This window comes from Hemiscyllium ocellatum, chromosome 10, assembly GCF_020745735.1.
Source record: "Hemiscyllium ocellatum isolate sHemOce1 chromosome 10, sHemOce1.pat.X.cur, whole genome shotgun sequence".
Taxonomy (NCBI): domain Eukaryota; kingdom Metazoa; phylum Chordata; class Chondrichthyes; order Orectolobiformes; family Hemiscylliidae; genus Hemiscyllium; species Hemiscyllium ocellatum.
The window spans coordinates 398,578-417,423 of record NC_083410.1 but is presented as its reverse complement, the minus strand read 5'-3'; the positions used below and the strand labels follow the sequence as shown (position 1 = coordinate 417,423).

Genomic DNA, 18,846 nt, shown 5'->3' with positions numbered 1-18,846 from the left:
GTCTGTTCGAGTTCTTGGAGGTCTTAGTTTTTAGATTTCCAGAAGGCATTTGATAAAATGCCACATCAAAGATTATTGCAAAAGTTGAAGATTAGGGTATGGGTGTGAGTAACTTGGGTCGGAAACAACTGTTTAATTTAAATAAAATGAATCACAATGAAATTAGGATGGAGTTAGCAAAAGTGGATTGGGCAGATAGACTAACAGGAAAACAGGAAGCAAACAGTGACAGGCATTTAAGGAAGTAGTTCATGACTGTCAGTAAAAAAAAATCTCCCCCAAGCAGGAAAGATTCTAAATGCATAAACTAACCATGGCTAATTAAGCACATTAAACATAGTCGGGGCCTTCTTGTGGTGCAGTCATAGTGTGCCCACCCCTTGACCTGGACACCCAGGCATGTAATAACATCTCTGAACAGCTGATTAGAGAAATAGGTTAAGTTGAAAGAAAAAGCATATATAAACCGGCAAAAGTTAGAGATAGCCCCAAAGATTAGGACAAATTCAGAATCCAGCAAAATCAACTATAAAGACAATAAAGGGAAGGTGAGCTATGAAGGAATGTAACAACTGACAATGAGCTTTTTTTAAAATATACAAAAGGAGGAGATAGGTCAAAGTGAACCTAAGCTCCTGAGAAAACGAATCTCAGGAGACTGTTATTGAAAAGATAGAAATGGGGGAGGAGTTAACAGATACTTTGAATTAATCTTTAGGATGGATGATACTGCAACCATTCCATTAATACTAAAGAATACAGGAAATCAAAGAGTTCTGAAAAGATTTTCAAGGATGTTGCCAGGGTTGGAGCTATAGGGAGAGGCTGGGGCTATTTTCCCAGGAACGTTGGAGGCTGAGGGGTGACCTTCAAGAAGGTTTATAAAATCATGAGGGGCATTGATAAGTCGGATAGACAAGGTCTTTTCTCCAGGGTTGGGGAATGCAAAGCTAGAGGGCATAGGTTTAAGGTTGGAAGTGAAAGGCCTAAAAGGGACCTGAGGGGCAGCATTTTCACACCAAGGGTGGTGTGTGAATGGAATGAGCTGTCAGAGGAAGTGGAGGAATGGAGTACAATTACAACATCTCAAAGGCATCTGGATGGGTACATTAATAGGAAGGATTTAGAGGGATATGGACTAAATGCTGGCAAATTGGACAAGATTAATTGAGAATTCCTGGTCGGATGAGTTGAACTCAAGGGTCTGTTTCCATGCTGTGATATCGGAGAGTCAGGAATCCCCGAATGGACCCAGTTAACAGCTCCAAACAGGGAACTCACTAGATCCACCTGGCTGACCTCGTTCCAAGCACTACATCACAGCCTCTCTCAGTCCTGGGATGTAGGCCCATTCTTTTTCCTATAAAGTCTTCTCGGAAATTTTCGCACTGGCTCCTTCAACTCTGCCTTGAATACTGGGCGGGTGTACCAGACTGTAACCTACCATATTCACAGCCGAAGTTCTTCTTCATGGAATCAAAGTTGTGACATGTGCCATGTCCATCTTGTCCTCACATATCTTCAACGCTAGACGGAGGGGGCGAAGCCACAGGTTCTGACAACCTTGCCGGATGTTCTGAAAGGCTGGGCATGTTTTGCTCTTGCTCCATGTGAGAGTCTGCAGCTTTGACATTACTAACATGCCTCTTCTACCCAAGTTTTGTACATCACGGGACCCCACCTCGTGTCGACCATGCCTCTTACCCATGTAGGACCACTCCTGTGGTTTCAACACCAAACTTCATCCCCTGATGTAAACTGCCTCTCTCACTTATGAGTCTTGTATCCGTATCCGGCAGTGGCGTTCTGATGGTGCTTCATCCTGCTTCCCCACCCCGGTCCAGGTATAACCTGGATGGAGTCTTCTCCCTAACAGGAATTCTGTTCGAGCTGTCCTGTAATTTGGTTGTGTAATCAAACAAGAACCAGGAGAGTTTGGTATCTAACTGAAGCTGTCGGCTGTTTCCTTAATAAAAGCTAAAAATCACAGAACACTGGGTTATAGTCCAGCAGGTTTATTTGGAAGTACAATCTTTCAGAGCACTGCTTCTTCATCAGGTAGCTGAAGGAGCAGTGCTCCAAAAGCTTGTACTTCCAAATAAACCTGCTGGACTATAACCTGATGTCATGTAATTTTTAAACTTTGCCCACCCCAGTCCAACACCAGCACTTCCACATCACCCTTAACCAAAACAGAAATTGCTGGAAAATCTCAGCAAGTCTGGCAACATCTGTGGAGAGAGGTCAGTTAACATTTCAGGTCAAGTGACAGTTGCTCAGAACTGATGGTGGCTAGGAAAATGTATCTTTATATGCAAAGGTAGGGTGAGTGCGGGGGTTGAAGGGGTAAAAGTTAAAAAGAACATAGAACAGAACAGCATGGGCCAGGCCCTTCGGTCCTTGATGTTTTGTTAGCCTTCTATCCTACTCTTAAGATCAGACTAACCTACATACCGTTCATTGTACAATCTTTCATGTGCCCATCCAAGAGTCACTTACATGTCCCTAATGTATCTGACTCTACTACAACTGCTGGCAGTCCATTCCACACATCCACCACACTCTGTGTAAAGAACCTACCTCAGACATCTCCCCTAACCCTTCCTCCAATTTCCTTAAAATGTCTCATGGTAGACATTTCCATTAAGGGAAAAAGTCTCTGGCTATCCACTCTATCTATGCCTTTCAACATCTTGTATACCTCTATCGAGCCACCTCTCAGCGTTCTTTGCTTCAATGAGAAAAATCCTCACTCCCTCAACCTTTCTTCCTAAGACATGCCCTCCAGTCCAGGCAGCATCCTGGTAAATCTCCTCTGCACCCTAAAACTTGCACATCTTTCCTATAAGGAGGTGACCAGAACTGAACACAATATTTCAAGTATGGTTTAATCAGGGCTCAACAGAGTTGCAGCATAACCTTGCAGCTCTAACTCAATCCCCTTGCTAATGAAAGCCTTCACTATCCCTAATCGGCCCGACCCTCACTCTGGTCATCCTCTTGTTCCTCACATATACGTAGAATACCTTTGGATTTTCCTTCATCCGACAAAGATTTTTCATGCCCCCTTCCAACTCTCCTAAATCCATTTTTCAGTTCCTTCCAGGTTATCTTGTAACCCTCTACAGCTCTGTCTGATCCTTGTCTCCTCAACTTTAAGCTGCTTCTTCCTCCTGATTACATGTTCCACATTCTTTGTCACCCAAGGTTCTTTCAATCTACCATCCCTTCCCTGCCTCAGTGGGACAAACCTGCCCAGCACTATCAGCAAGTGTTTCTTAAACAACCTCCACAGTTCTGTCATGTATTTCCCACAGAATATCTGTTCCCAATGTAGATGCCCCAGTTTCTGCCCAATGATAGGTGGGGATAGAGCCCAAAAAGAGAGAACAGCTGGACAGATAAAGGAGTGGATAATGATCTGGCTAGGAGAGTGAACAGGTACTAATGTGGACTTGTGTGTGGCTAACAATGGGTTGTGTGAAATAGCAGAGTATGTGATAGTAAGGACTAGTGTGTGGAGTTGGGGTAAGGACATGGGAAAGCTCAAGCCCTGAAGTTGCTGAATTTGATACAGTCCTAGAAACCTGCAGGCTTCCCTAGTGGAAAATGAGGTGCAGTTCTTCCAGCTCATGCTTCATTAGAACACTGCAGGTGCTTTTCCAGTACCACTCTGATCTAAACTCTGGTTTCCAGCATCTGCAGTCCTCACTTTTGCCTAGTTGATTTTAACAAGAATGCCTACCTTGTCCAGATGAAGGGCTTTTGCCTGGAACATCGATTTTCCTGCTCCTCGGATGCTCCCTGACCTGCTGTGCTTTTCCAGCACCACTCTGAATTAAACTCTGGTTTCCAGCATCTGCAGTCCTCACTTTTGCCACTGCAGTAAGCCTGACAGACAGAGATGCTGGCCAGGGAATAGGGTGGGGTGTGAAGTTGTAGGCAACTGGAAGCTCAGCATCTATTTTGCAAACAGAATGTTGGGTGATCAATTTGCATAACACCAGTCTGCGCTTAGTTTCCTCAACGTACAGGAGACCACATTGTGAGCAGTGAATGCAGTAGACTAGATTATGTAAAGTAGGAGAAAGTGAGGACTGCAGATGCTGAAGATCAGAATCGAGAGTGTGATGCTGGAAAAACACAGTAGGTCAGGCAGCATCAGAGGAGCAGGAGAATCAACAAATTGAAATGTCGATTTTCCTGCTCCTCGGATACTTCCTGACCTGCTGTGCTTTTCCAGCAACACACTCTTGACCTAGATTATGTGAAATGCAGGTAAAGCACTGCTTCACCTGGAAGTGTGTTTCGGCTTCTCTAAATACTATCACCATCACACAAGTAGCAGTGTTAGACAAACTGATGGGACTAAAGGCAGATAAATCCACTGGCCCTGAGGGCTTGCATCCTAAAAGAAGTAGCTACAGAGATAGTGAATGCGTTGGCTGTAACACTCTCAACATCCTTGGATTCTGGAGTAGCACTGGAAGATTGCCAATATGTACCCCTATTAAAAAAGGGAGGCAAAAAGCTTGTAACTATAGACTGATTAGCCCTACATATTCTGTTGGAAAAATATTGCAAACAATTATTAAGGAAGTAATGGCAGCACGTTTGGAAAACCATAATTTAATCAGGCAGAGTCAGCATAGTCGCACGAAAAGGAAATCGTGTCTGACTAAAATTTGGAGGTGAACTAGTTGATAGGTTGTATTTGGATTTATAGAAGGCATTTGACAAGGTTTCTTTAAAAAAAACATTAAGTCATTAGAGCCCAGGCATTGGAGGTACGATATTGACGCGGCTAGTGTTTCCTGCTGATTAGCTATTACAGTCAGAGGGGTTCAGGGTTCTTTTTCAGATTGGTGACTTGTGACCAGTAGGGTTCCACTAAGATCAGTATTGAGACTGCAAATGCTCACAATAGAGAGAGGAATCTTGATGATCTGGTATTTGATTATCCAAGTATTGGATTATCTGGGAAGATTGAAATGTCCCGATACTCTTCTAAACTATGTTATCCGGCATTCAATTAACTGAACGGAATACTCTCCACCCATGTCCTTCAGATAATCGTGGTTCCTCTGTATATATTAATGACTTTGAATACAGTCATAGAGTAATATAGCATGGAAACAGACCCTTTAGCCCAAACTGGTCCATGCTGCCCACTCAGCTAGTTTCAAATGTCTGCATTTTGGCGATATTCTTCTAAACCCTCCCCATCCATGTACCTATCCAAATATTTTTTTAATTGTTGCTGTTGTATCTGCCTCAACAACTTCCTCTGGCAGCCCATTCCATATCCGCACCACTCTCTGCATGAAGAAGTTGCCCCTCAGGTCCTTCTTAAATCTCTCCCTCTCACCTTAAACCTATGCCCTCCAGTTTTCAATTCCCCATCCCTGGGGAAAAAGACGATATGCATCCATCCTATCTATGCCCCTCAACAAAGTCACCCCTCATTCTACATTCCAAGGAATAAAGTCCTACCTTGGCCAGCCTCTCCCTCTAACCTCAGGCCCATCCGATGCTGGCAACATCCTCGTAAACCTTGTCTGAACTTTGAGGAAGAAAGTAAATATGCTTCAGTCAAATTTGCAGAAAGGCACGTTGTGAGCAGAATATAGTTTACAGAGATAATTGTAGGTTTAGAGTGAGCAAAGGAGTATAAATGTGGGAAAATAGTTGGAAGGGAGAACAAAAGAAGAGTGTCACTTCAATTGCCAAAAGCTTCAGAAAGCTGCAACACAAAGGTACTTGGCTGTACTTGACCATGAAACAAAGTTAGCACACAGGGGCAACAGGTAATCAGAAACGCTACTGGAATGCTGGCCCGTATTTCAAGGGGGTTGCAGTATGAGAAGGGAGGTTTTACTGCAACCATACAAGGTGCTAGTGAACAACACTTATAAAGTACTTTAAGCAGTTTTGGCTCCCTTATTGAAGATATCTTTTCATTGGAAGCAGAGAAAGTTCACTAGGACGATCCTGGTATACAGGGATTGACTTAAGAACAAAGGCTAAACAGGTTGGGACTTTATTCATTGGATTAAGAAGAATGAGATTTCACTGAAACATATATGATTCTTATGGGTCTTGACAAGGTAAATGCTCAGATGTTTTCCCTCATGGGAGAGTTGAGGACCAAAGGACAGTCTCAGATAAAGGGTGACAATTTAAGACTGAGGAGAAGAGGAGGAACTTCTCTCAGAGGGTTGTGTGTCTTTGAAACTCCTTGCCACGAGAGCTGTGGTAGCCATGTCTTTGTGCATATTTACAGCCATGATGGATAGATTCTCAGTCAGCAGGGGAATCAAGCATTAGGGCAACATGGCAGGAAAACAGACACGAGGAATGTCAGATCAACCACGATCCTATTGAATGGTGGCTTTGTACAAGTTGGGGGGGGTGGGGGGTGGGGGGGATGAATGGTGCAGGTTTGTGTTTTGTCATTTGTGCATCACATTTTGTAATTTTTTTTAACAAGTATCTAATCAGTCTGTGGAGTGGTAATTAGTTATCAATGGTACGTAAAACTCAATCCACACAAATATCAGAAAATGATCATCTCTGACAAGAGAGAATCTAACTAACTATCACCCCTTGACATTCCATGGCATCACCATCTATCTGCAGCACATGGACTGAAACGGTTTACCAGGTGTTTCACCAACCAACAATGCCTGCATTTCACACGTGATTTTTTTTTGTTCAAAACCTGCATGAATCCATGTAAAATTCTGTAAATCTCTTTTTTAGAAGTAGAATTAGTCTGAACATTGGGGCACAGACAGCCTCACACCTTCAATGCATTATCTGGGCCAACATGGCACCTATTATTAAAGTTCACTTGAGAATGTAATTTTAAAAAAGTTCTGGGATTTACACATGATAGAACTGAAACCAATATGTTCATTTTAAAAGATGAGAGACTTAAACAATTCAGGTCTTTTTCAACATATAATTTCAGTTACATCAAACTATAAACCTTTGCTATAAATTCTATGTCTTATGATCTTGTATTCCACGACCATCTAATGAAGGAGCAGTGCTCCGAAAGCTAATGCTTCCAAATAAACCTGTTGGACTATAACCTGGTGTTGTGAGATTTTTACTTCTGCTGAGACAGGATATTATACTATAGTTCAAATCTGTGCAAGACCAGCCATGTCCTAGAGTCAACCAAGAATCCAAAATTATAGTTAAGAATCCAAACCTGAATCAAATTTAGTTACGTAATAACTGAGAAATTACCAATCTAGACTCAATTGAGAATGAATATGAAATTTTATGCAACACCAAACTGATATTTGACTGACATCCAAGTCTATTGACAGCTTTAAAATTCCAGATAATCCAAATTTACTTCCAAGTTTCACAGATTGTAAACTCTTTCACTTCCAATTGGTTGCCAGACAAAACTCCCCAAGATACAGATCGCACCAATCACTACCCACAGCTTCTATGCTGTATGGCTCTATGACACCACCCCAATCCACCCAGAACAAGGTCTTGAGGTAGTCAGTGAATGGTAGCATGCTGTCCAATGATCGGTCCCGCTGTACTGAGGGGGAAATGCTTTAAAGCCGAATATCAATCTGTAGAGTTTACTATACATAGTATAGAAAAACAAATTTGATCCCAACATATTTATCCTCACAGGATCTGCAAAACAAAAACAACAAAAAAAACATCAGAAGCAAGGCTGGTTACACACACGGCATACCAGAATATACATCAACTGGTTAAAATGGAGCCTAGAAAATAAAAGAGGACTTAGTATAAAAACAATTGTCCTCCGGATATGTGCATCATGCCAAGAGCCATTCCTTGGCCACCTAGGGTTGACCTGAATGGGTGGCTGTTTGCCTGGATCCTCTGTCCTTCATGCATTCTGAGAGTTTCATATATTTGAGCTGCCACTTCAAAGCTCAAAGGAAATATGCCAAATGGCTCCTTGATTCTGGATTAGTGGTGCTGGAAAAGCACAGCAGTTCAGGCAGCATCCGAGCAGCAGCAAAATCGATGTTTCGGGCAAAAGCCCTTCAGCAGGAATAAAGCTTTATTGCTGATGAAGGGCTTTTGCCCAAAACGTCGATTTTGCTGCTCCTCGGATGCTGCCTGACTGCTGTGCTCTTCCAGCACCACTGATCCAGAATCTGGTTTCCAGCATCTGCAGTCATTGTTTTTACCTAAATGGCTCCTTGAGCCTGCTCCACCAATCAGCCGGGTCGTGGCTGATCTGATTTCAACCTAGTTCCACTCTTTTATCTGTCTTTGTAATCCGCAACTCCCTTTTAGATCACAAATCTGTTTAACTCAGTGCTCTATACATTTAATGATCCAGCCTCTCTCGCTCTCTGGCGAAGAAAACTGGTTATCAACACTCAAAAAATAAATTCCTCCTCATCTGAGTCTTAAGTGGGAGAGATTCATTAGGGTGAAACTGCGTCCTCTTAGTTGCTCTGTCCTTTTAATGTTGCACCATCGTTTTAAAGGAGAGTTAAGAATTGACCAAACAATTCCGGGCCACAGCAGTCTAACCTTTGTAGTGGGAAAATTACTGGAGTCAATTCTGAGACAGCTTAAACTGTCCTGTAGAAAGGCAGGGGTAAATAAAGGATAGTCAGGAGCAAATTACTGTAAATGCTGGAGATCACAGTGGGTCAGACAGCATCCACAGAGAGAAAGCAAACTAAGAGTCTAGATGACTCTTCAGAGTCATGAGAGTTTCCAGGCTCCTCCATCACTGCACATTCTTTAGAATTGTGCCAGTAAGCTCATAACGCCTAAATGCATTATCTCCCTCTTCGTCCTATTAAATCCTACCTCCCACTTGTTTACCCATGATATTGTCCAATTGATGTTCTGTTGCAGTCAATTGCTATTTGGTATCACAGCAAACTTTGAACTCAGTTATATTTCTCAAAAAGATGTGGTCCGAGCACTGGCCCTCGTCAAACAAATGCCTGAAAGGTTGACTCTCCTTCTCCTTGGATGCTGCCTGACTTGCTGTGCTTTCCAGCACCACTTCTGTTGACCCTGTCAAACAATGTCTACCATTATCTTGACTAAAAATAAAAATTTACCAGAACTCCTTTTAATCTTTAAGCCAATTTCTCTATCCAAGCTGACACTGACCCCCTCACGGAGTCTTTTCGTACTTTGATAAACACAAAATCCATTGGAACAACATCCACTGGAAGCCACAGAACCATTGAAATGTTACAGCACAGAAGAGGCCATTCAGCCTATCTTGTGCATGCTGATCTAAAGACATAGGAATGCCCTTTCTAATCCCATCTTCCTGCACACAGCCAAAAGTCCTGCAGCTTACACGCTTAAGCTGCAGATCCAGATACTTGGTAGAAGATTTGTGCCTCTGGCTTCACCACCAACTCAGACAGCAAATCTCAGACCCCACCACCCTCTGGAATCCTTCTGTCAATCTTTTCTGTCACTTCAACAAGAAACTAAATTAGCACAAGTTTGTTCTAGCCTCCTGTTTACTACATTTATACATCTGTAAACCTTGAAAGAAAGACCGAATAACCAACTCAGGTCATTAATAAATATCATAAAGAGCAGTCCCAAGTACATTTCCTGAGAAGTATCATAATACCTTCTCTACCAGGGTGATAAACAGACGTTGATCACAGCTCTCTGCTTTAAGTCTGTCATGACTCACTGGCATAGTGTGCTGCAAACAAGCCCATCTATTCCTTGAGCCATCGCAAACGTGAAAATGTGATTAAATGATCAAATTGTTAAAATAACCTGTCTCATTCATGACTTTTCATTAACAAAAGAATAACTATTTGTTATAATCAAATTGTTTTTAATTAATAGCAAAAAGATGCATGAATTGGTAACTTCAAACTGTATGATCTAAACTCTAATCCCTTTCTTAAAATTCATAGACGAATAATAAGACAACAAAACACAGGTACTACGGGCAGGGAAACAAAAAAAGTCAAAGGAGCAGAATTTGGCACCAGTCTGGATTACAAACATTCAACAATTGCTTTCTTTCAGTTCCATTCAATTCTTTAATGAAGACAGAAGTCGTGGGAATGTTGATTCCAACTTGTTGAGGGTTCACCCTATCAGTGTAACTGCAGATGTGTTTTTGCTTTTCCCTTCCAGTAAGGGAATGTACACAGAGAGAAGTTTAATAAGTGAGAACAGCTACCAGATTTTGTTACTTCTCCATGCAGTGCAGAAAGACAGTTGGGGGGGGGGGGGGGGAAAAGAGGGAGGGAGAGCGAGAGCGAGATTTAGGTACAGCAAACTTTGTTTTAACCAGCACCTTATGAACCGACACTCTTGATAAACCAGCAAAAATTACATACCTGAAATACCGTAAGTTCACCATATTATCATGATCTTCACAATGTCACAAAGACAATGGAGGATGTGATTGCAAGAGATAAAACTCTTTGCTGTTAAGTTGTTATAATTTAAATGATTTCTGCTGTAAGTATTACAGCAATGTGTACACCTTACATTTGTATTATTTAGTATGTGTTTTACATTGATTATGTGAATCCTTTGATCAAAAGGAATATTTGATCATCACTACATTCATGGTCCCAAAGGTGTTGGTTCATAAAAAGGACCTGGTTCAATTCCACTCTCGGGTGACTGTGTGGAATGTGCATATTCTCCCGTGTCTGTGTGGTTTCCTCTGAGTACTCTGGTTTCTTCCCAATGTCCAAGGATGTGTAGTTTAGGTGGATGTGGAGACGAGCCATCGTAAATGTAGGGCGTGGGTCTGGTGGGATGCTCTTTGACAGTAGGGGTGTACCCAATGGCCTGCTTTCGCACTGTAGGGATTCTACAAGCATTGGTGCTTTCTGTTTGCAGGTTACAAGCCCCTCTGTTGTTCAAACACAAGGCTTTAGCCTCCTAAAGGCTAGTTCAGGTTTTGGCCTGAATTGTTGACTTTCTTGCTCCTCGGATACTGTATGACCTGTTGTGCTTTTCCAGCTTCACATCTACTAACAAGGCTTCAGCTACTTGCCCAAGAACCTAACAAGAAGTTAAACACTAAACAAGACAACAAAAGAACTGTGGATGCTGGAAACCAAAAACTAAACAGAAATTGTTGAAAAACTCTGCGGGTTTGGCAATACCTGTGGACAGAAACCAGGTCCAGTGAACTTTCTTTTGAACATCACTTTCCATTGATGCTGCAGAGCTACGGAGTTTTTCCAACAATTTCTGTTTTTGTTTTCTATCAGGAAGTTATGATGTTGCGCATTCCTCAGCACACAGTTGATTCTAATGGAGAAAAAAAAATCGTTTTCTGGGCAAGACTGTTCTGAACACAATCACATGGCAATGAAATGTCTAGCATCATCCCTCATTGTGAAAATAAGGCAACATTTAGTACAACTCTTAATGAGTTCTACTAAATCTGTAATATCACGCTCCAGAGTCCTCTGTTTAAACCAGTATTTTTTTTATTAAGTATATAGCAGGTTTTTACAAGTCATTTTAACCAATTTCATATCTAGGCAATCAATGCACTTCAACCTCTGACTTTAATCTGCATGGAGGGCAATTCAAATCTATCCCTTTACCTTTAATTGAGCTGCCGAATCAGTTTATTGATTTCTTCTCCACGATTCCCCGTCTTTCCAAAATCATGGAGAAATCCCACTTTGTTTCTTGCTGCATGTCGAGCTACAGACAATCTGAAGGGCCAAAGAAAGTTCACAGCCTCCTTGAATGATTTTCCCACACTATAGATTTCATGTATCAAGTCCTCGAGACAAATCATTCCCCATTTTCCTATAGACAAAATAAAATAATAAAGTGAATATAAACTGTACTAGCTTATATAATACTATAATAAAGCAAATGGAAGTACCTGTATTTCACAATATGAGGGTATCTCTGGCTGAACCAGCATTTATTGCCCATCCCTAGCTCAATTGTTTGGATGGCTAGTTTGCAATAGAACGCGATGCCAACATCATAGGTTCAATTCCTGCACCAGCTGAGGTTACCATAAAGATCCTACCTTCTCCTCACCTGAGGTATGATGACCCTTAGACTAAATCAGTTCCAGTTGGCTCCAATGGAGAACAGCCTATGATCCTCTGGGACAATGACAACATTACCTTGTTGCCATAATGTTATAACCCTCAAATTCTTTCAACTTATTTACATTGTCATTTTTCTCATTTTCATTCTCACTCTCCATGAAGAGTTATTTATCTAAGGTAGTGCACAGAATTGTCAGAGCTCAGAAAGAGGCCACTGGGTCCATTATGCCTACGTGAAAGTGAGGACTGCAGATGCTGGAGATTAGAGCTGAATGTGTGTTGCTGGAAAAGTACAGCAGGTCAAGCAGCATCCGAGGAGCAGGAGAGTTGATGTTTTGGGCAAAAGCCCTTCATCAGGAAGGCTTTCTGATGAAGGGCTTTTGCCTAAAATATCAATTTTCCTTCTCTTTGGATGCTGCCTGACCTGCTGTGCTTTTCCAGCACCACACTCTCGATCCATTATGCCTACGCCGATTCTATACTGAATATCTAATTTGATCCACATTCCTTCTCGTTCCCATATCCCTATAATTTTCGTTCCTTCCAATTTTCTTTTCATAAATTCATGGGATGTGGGTGGCCCTGGTTAGACCAGCAGTAATTAAGAGTCAATCACATTGCTCTGGGTCTGGAGTCACATGCAGGCAACACCAGGTAAGAGGAATAGATTTCCTTTAGGAAAGGATATTAGTGAACCATACGGGTTTTATGATAATCAACAGCGGATACATGGTTGCCATCAGCTTATTTATGCATCCCAGATTTGTAATAAATTCAGATTTCACTATCTGCCATGGTGGGATTCAAACCTACATCCACAGGCCAACACCATGTGGTTCTCAACTCCTATACCAGTGATATTGCCACTTACGTATAGTTACATTGGGAAGTTCCTGTTTAATTTGTTTGCACCACCCCTTCAGGCAGGGCTTAGAAGGAATATGGATACTTTGCATTGTATTTTACAATGGTACACACTGATGCTACTGTGTGTCAGTGTTGAAGGGAGTGAGCGTTGAAGGCAATGAATGGGGTGTCAATCAAATAGGCTGCTTTGTCCTAATGGTGTTTCTGGAGTGTTATTAAAGGTGCAATCATCCAAAAAATGGTTGCACTCATAATATTCCTGTCTTGTGTCTTGTAGATGATGGGCAGGCTTAGGGGAGTCCAGAAGCAAATGAATGCTTGCAATTCTCTTTCAGAGAGATGTGGAGGCTAAATCACAAAGTATTTAAAGAGGAAATGGTACATTTTGAAATTCTGAGATGTTGCGGACTATGAGGAGCCACATGAAAGAGGAATTGAGGGCTGAATGGCCACTCCTGCTCCTATTTCTTATATTCCCAGCTCTGACCTGCTTTTGCAGTCACAGTAATTGTACATATCAACAAATAAAATAAGAGGAGGAGGAGGCCTTTCAAGCCTGCTCTGCCTTTCAATAAGATCATGGCTGATCATTGAGCTCAATACACCAAACCTGCCTTCCCCCATTTCTCTTGAACCCTTTAGCCACACAAACTGTACCTACCTCCTTCTTGAAAATGATGTTTTGGCCTCAAACACTTTCTGTGGTAGTAATTTCCACAGGCTCACCACTCTCTGGGTGAAGAAATTGCACATTTTTGTACTAAACAATTTGATCCTTATCCTTAAGCAATGACCCATGGTTCTGCACTCCTCCGCCATCAGGAATATCCTTCCTTATAGGTTTCTGAGATCTCTTTCATTCTTCTGAACTCAGGTGAATACAATCCTAATCAACTCAATTGCTCCTCATAAGTCAGTCCTGCCATCCAAGGAATCAATTTGGCTTACTTTCACTGCACTCCCACTCACGAAGAGCACTCTTTCTGAGATAAGCAGACCAAACCTGAACACAATATTCATGGTGTGGCCTCACCAATAACCTGTATATTGCAGCAAGACATTCTTATACAATTGATCAAGTTCAATTTCTGGTCAATAGTAACCCCCAGGGATGAAAGCGATAGATTCAGTGATGGTAATACAACTGGACATCAAGGGTTTATAGGTCACAAGAAGAACTTCTGTTGGACAATAAATATCCTTTCACCAAATTTATCTTTTCACACTGAAATTACCGTTGTTCTTATTTTCTGAATAATTCTGTATTTTCTTTCCAAATGCTTTGTATCTACTGTACTTAAGATCACTAACCCTTTCTACTACTACAAAATACTAATTAGATTAGTCAGACATCATTCGCCTTCTGTGCTGGCCGTCCCTTCTTAATTTATAGAGTCATACAGCACAGAAATAGACCCTTTGGTTCAACCAATCCATGCTGAACATAATCCCAAACCTAACTAGTCTCACCTGTCTGCTCCTGACACATATCCCTCCAAACCGTTCCCATTCATATAGCTACACAAATGTCTTTTAAACACAAATTGTATCCACATCCACCACTTCCCCACAAAGTTCATTCCACACACAAAGTGCCCTCTGTAAACGCTTGCACCTCAATACTTCTTTAATCTCTCTCCTTAAAACTGTGCCCCCGAGTCCTGAAATTCCACCATCCTAGGGAAAATACAACTACTATTAACCCTATACATACCTCTCATTATTTTATAAACTTCTATAAGGTCGCCTCTCAACCTCTTGTGCTCCAGTGAAATAAGTGCCAGTCTATCCAGCTCTTCTTTTTAATTCAAACCTTCCATACCTGGCAACATCCTGGTTAATCTCTTCTGAACCCTCTCTAGTTTAGTAATATCATTTGTATAACTGGGCAAAAGAAGTGGACACAGTATTCCAGAAGAGGCCTCACCATTGACCTATACAACCTCTCCGTAAGTGAAAACAAATCCTGTTGTTGACAATGGTCTCAAGTCGTTTTCCCTCATAAGATTGAATAACCTGAAGTTGACAAGATTATTCCTCTTGTTTTTTGAAGAGGGATGGAATATAATCAATCAAGGGCGGCATGGTGTCTTACTGCTGCCTCACTGTGCCAGGGGCCTAGGCTCGATGCCAGACTTGGGTGACTGCCTGTGTGGAGTTTGCACATTCTCCGTGTCTGTGTGGGTTTCCTCCGGGTGATCCAGTTTCCTCCCACAATCCGAAGATGTGCAGGTTATGTGAATTGGCCATGCTAAATTCCATAGTGTTCAGGGCTATATAGGTTAGGTGCATTAGTCAGGAGTAAATGTAGAATAATGGGGAATGGGTTTGGGTGGAATACTCTCCAGTGGGCCAGTGTGGACTGTTGGGCCGAATGGCCTGTTTCCACACTGTAGGGATCCTTCACTTCTCTGAAATCACTAAGGATTGAAAGATTGTTAAAAGCATTTCTTCCAACTCTACCCTAGTTTGCATCAGCAACATGGGATGGATGTCATCTGGAATAGGTGATTGTTAACTTTGAATGGTGTCAACCTATTTAGTGCACTCTTCCTATTTTTACCTTGTGACCCAAACAGCTGCCTCCTGTGCTGTAAATCTATGCACGATGTCCATTATCACGATTCTTTCTTGGTGATGAGATTACGGTAACAAAATGGATACCTACCCAGGTGCTGCTCAATGACTGCATTGTCGGTTAAAGCTACACGCTTCTTGTTGACTTTTGCTTGGCCCCGTTTCAGAATCAGTTCACGGATAGATTTCAAGTTGGGAAACCTACAAAGAGAAAACAAAATGCAGCAGACATGGTACGTACATATTAGTAACATTACGTGACTGTACTGAAGTACGAAGCATTTTCCATTCCATACTACTCAAACCAGCATGATACAAGATCCTAAACTTTCTCACCAGTTCATTTATCTACCATTTAGAAATTGTTTCCCAATGTCCCCTCTTGAAGTTTGACCCTCTTTCTCTTCATTATTGCATTGGCACAGGTTAAAGTAGATTTCTGTATTGCCCATCTCTACAGTTATAGTTTCATAGTAATAGGAGCAGGAGCAGCCATTTGGCCCATCGAGCCGGCTCCACCATTCATTAAGATCATGACTGAGCTATCGCTCATCTCAGCTCTTCCCACCTGCATTATCCCTCTAACCCTTAATTCCTCAACCATGCAAAAATCCATTCAACAGTGTCTGGAATATACTTAATGAAGCTGCCTCTACTGCTTCCTTGGGCAGAGAAGTCCATTGATTCACTACACTCTGGGAAAAGCAGTTCCTCCTCACCTCTGTCCTCAATCTACTCCCCCTACTCTTGAGGCCATGTCCCCTAGGCCAGTCTGAATCTCACCCACCAGCAGAAACAACCTGCCTCTACCTTATCTATCCCTTTCATAAAATTATGTTTCTACAAGATCCCCTCTCATTCTTCTAAATTCTAGTGATTATAGTTCCAGGTGGCTTAACCTGTCCTCGTAGGATAACCCCCTCATCTCTGGAATCAACCTGGGGAACCTCCTTTGCACCGTCTCCAGAGCCAGGATATCCTTCCTCAAACAAGGAGACCAGGAGTGAGCACAATACTCCAAGTGTGGCCTCAATACTTTGTACAATTGCAACAAAACCTCCCTGCTTTTAAATTTAATCACTCTAGCAATGAAAGCCATCATACTGATTTGCAGGTGCAGCAGGTAATCAACTTCTAGTGATTTGTTATGAAGTTGAAGGTGAGTGAATGCAGGCACCTGTCATGTGACTGACCGCAGTCTCGGCATGTACTGGAAAATTGAAAGTATGTAACCTTTGGCTGTGAAACAAATACCTGAGTGTGTTCTGAGAAGATTTGTAGCTCAGGTTGGGGTTCTGGATGTTGGTTTGCTCACTGAGCTGGAAGGTTTATTTTCAGACGTTTCATTGAGACTCTGGTGAAGCACTGGTGTTAGTGACACACTTTCTATTTATGTGTTTAGGTTTCCTTGGGTTGGTGATGTAATTTCCTGTTCTTTATCTCATTTTTGTCATTATTTAATGTTTGAATACCTCCCATTTTCCAGCCGTCCCTTTACCAGCAAACATCTGCCTCCAATCAAATTTTGAAAGCTCTTGCCTATTACCATCAAAACTGGCCTTGCTCCAGTTTATACTTCAACAGTTAGATCCAGTATATCCTTTTCCATCACTATTTAAAAACTCAGAATTATGGTCACTGGCCCAAGGGGCTCTGTAACTGCCCTGCCTTATTTCCCAAGAATAGGTCAGGTTTTGCACCTTCTCTAATTGGTACATCCACATGCTGAATCAAACATTTCTCTTGTACACAAATTCCTCCCAATCTAAACTCTTAACACCATGGCAGTCCCAATCCATGTTTGGAAAGTTAAAATCGCCTACCATAATCACCCTATTATTCTTACTGATAACTGAGATCTCCTTACAAATTTCTTTCTTAATTTCTCACTGGCTATTGAGGTGGTCGATAATACAATCCCAATAAGGTGATCATAGAAAGATACAGCGCAGTACAGGCCCTTCGGCCCTCGATGTTGCGCCGACCGAATTCTACCTAACCTACACTAGCCCAATAACTTCCAAATGCCTATCCAATGCCCGCTTAAATGACCATAAAGAAGGAGAGTTCACCACTGCTACTGGCAGGGCATTCCATGAACTCACAACCCGCTGTGTAAAGAATCTACCCCTAACATCTGTCCTATACCTACCACCCCTTAATTTAAAGCTATGTCCCCTAGTAACACCTGACTCCATTAGCGGTAAAAGGTTCTCAGTGTCGACCCTATCTAAACCCCTAATCATCTTATACACCTCTATCAAATCTCCCCTAAACCTTCTCTTCTCCAATGAGAACAGCCCCAAGTGCCTCAGCCTTTCCTCATAAGATTTTCCTACCATTCCAGGCAACATCCTGGTAAACCTCCTCTGCACTCGTTCCAATGCCTCCACATCCTTCCTATAGTATGGCGACCAAAACTGCACACAATACTCCAGATGAGGCCGCACCAGAGTGTTATACAGTTGCAACATGACCTCAGGACTCCGGAACTCAATTCCTCTACCAATAAAGCCCAGTACACCATATGCCTTCCTCACAGCACTATTTACCTGGGTGGCAACTTTCAGAGATCTGTGTACATGGACACCAAGATCCCTCTGCTCATCCACACTACCAAGTAGCCTACCATTAGCCCAGTAATCCATCTTCTTGTTACTCCTACCAAAGTGAATGACTTCACACTTAGCTACATTGAATTCCATTTGCCACATTTCTGCCCAGCTCTGCAACTTATCTATATCCCGCTGTAACCTACCACTTCCTTCCTCACTATCCACAACTCCACCGACTTTTGTGTCATCCGCAAACTTGCTTACCCAGCTTTCAAGCCCTTCCTCTAGATCATTTATAAAGATAACAAAAAGCAATGGTCCCAAAACAGATCCTTGTGGTACACCGCTAGTAACTGCACTCCAAGATGAACATAGTCCATCAACTACTACCCTCTGTCTCCTTCCAGCTAGCCAATTCCTAATCCAAACCTCTAATGTATCCTCAATGCCATACCTCCGTAGTTTTAGCATTAGCCTACCATGGGGAACCTTATCGAACGCCTTACTAAAATCCATATACACAACATCTACTGCTTTACCCTCGTCCACTTCCTTAGTCACCTTCTCAAAGAACTCAATAAGGTTTGTGAGGCACGACCTGCCCTTCACAAAACCATGCTGGCTATCCTTGATCACGTTATTCCTATCCAGATGTTCATAAATCTTATCCCTTACCATTCTCTCTAAGACTTTGCCCACCACTGAAGTCAGACTCACTGGCCTATAGTTACTAGGGCTATCCCTACTCCCTTTCTTGAACAAGGGGACCACATTCGCTATCCTCCAGTCCT

The 18,846-nt window shown here is 42.1% G+C and overlaps 1 protein-coding gene across 2 annotated transcripts in view; it reads right to left on the bottom strand.

Moving 5' to 3' along the window:
• Positions 1-7,271: 7,271 nt before the first annotated feature.
• The window catches only part of rpl7l1 (ribosomal protein L7-like 1), a 34,149-nt gene continuing 22,574 nt past the window's right edge, over positions 7,272-18,846 (bottom strand). Inside the window, exons 5-7 of one of the 2 annotated variants that reach the window (XM_060830710.1) lie at positions 15,592-15,701; positions 11,589-11,799; positions 7,272-7,668 (exon numbers count right to left, since the gene is read on the bottom strand). In XM_060830710.1, coding sequence (XP_060686693.1) covers positions 11,591-11,799; positions 15,592-15,701 — 319 coding nt within the window. In that variant the 3' untranslated portion in view covers positions 7,272-7,668; positions 11,589-11,590. Of the gene's footprint in view, positions 7,669-11,450; positions 11,800-15,591; positions 15,702-18,846 lie in introns of those variants that run through there. The other variant, XM_060830711.1, reaches the window with a different exon arrangement.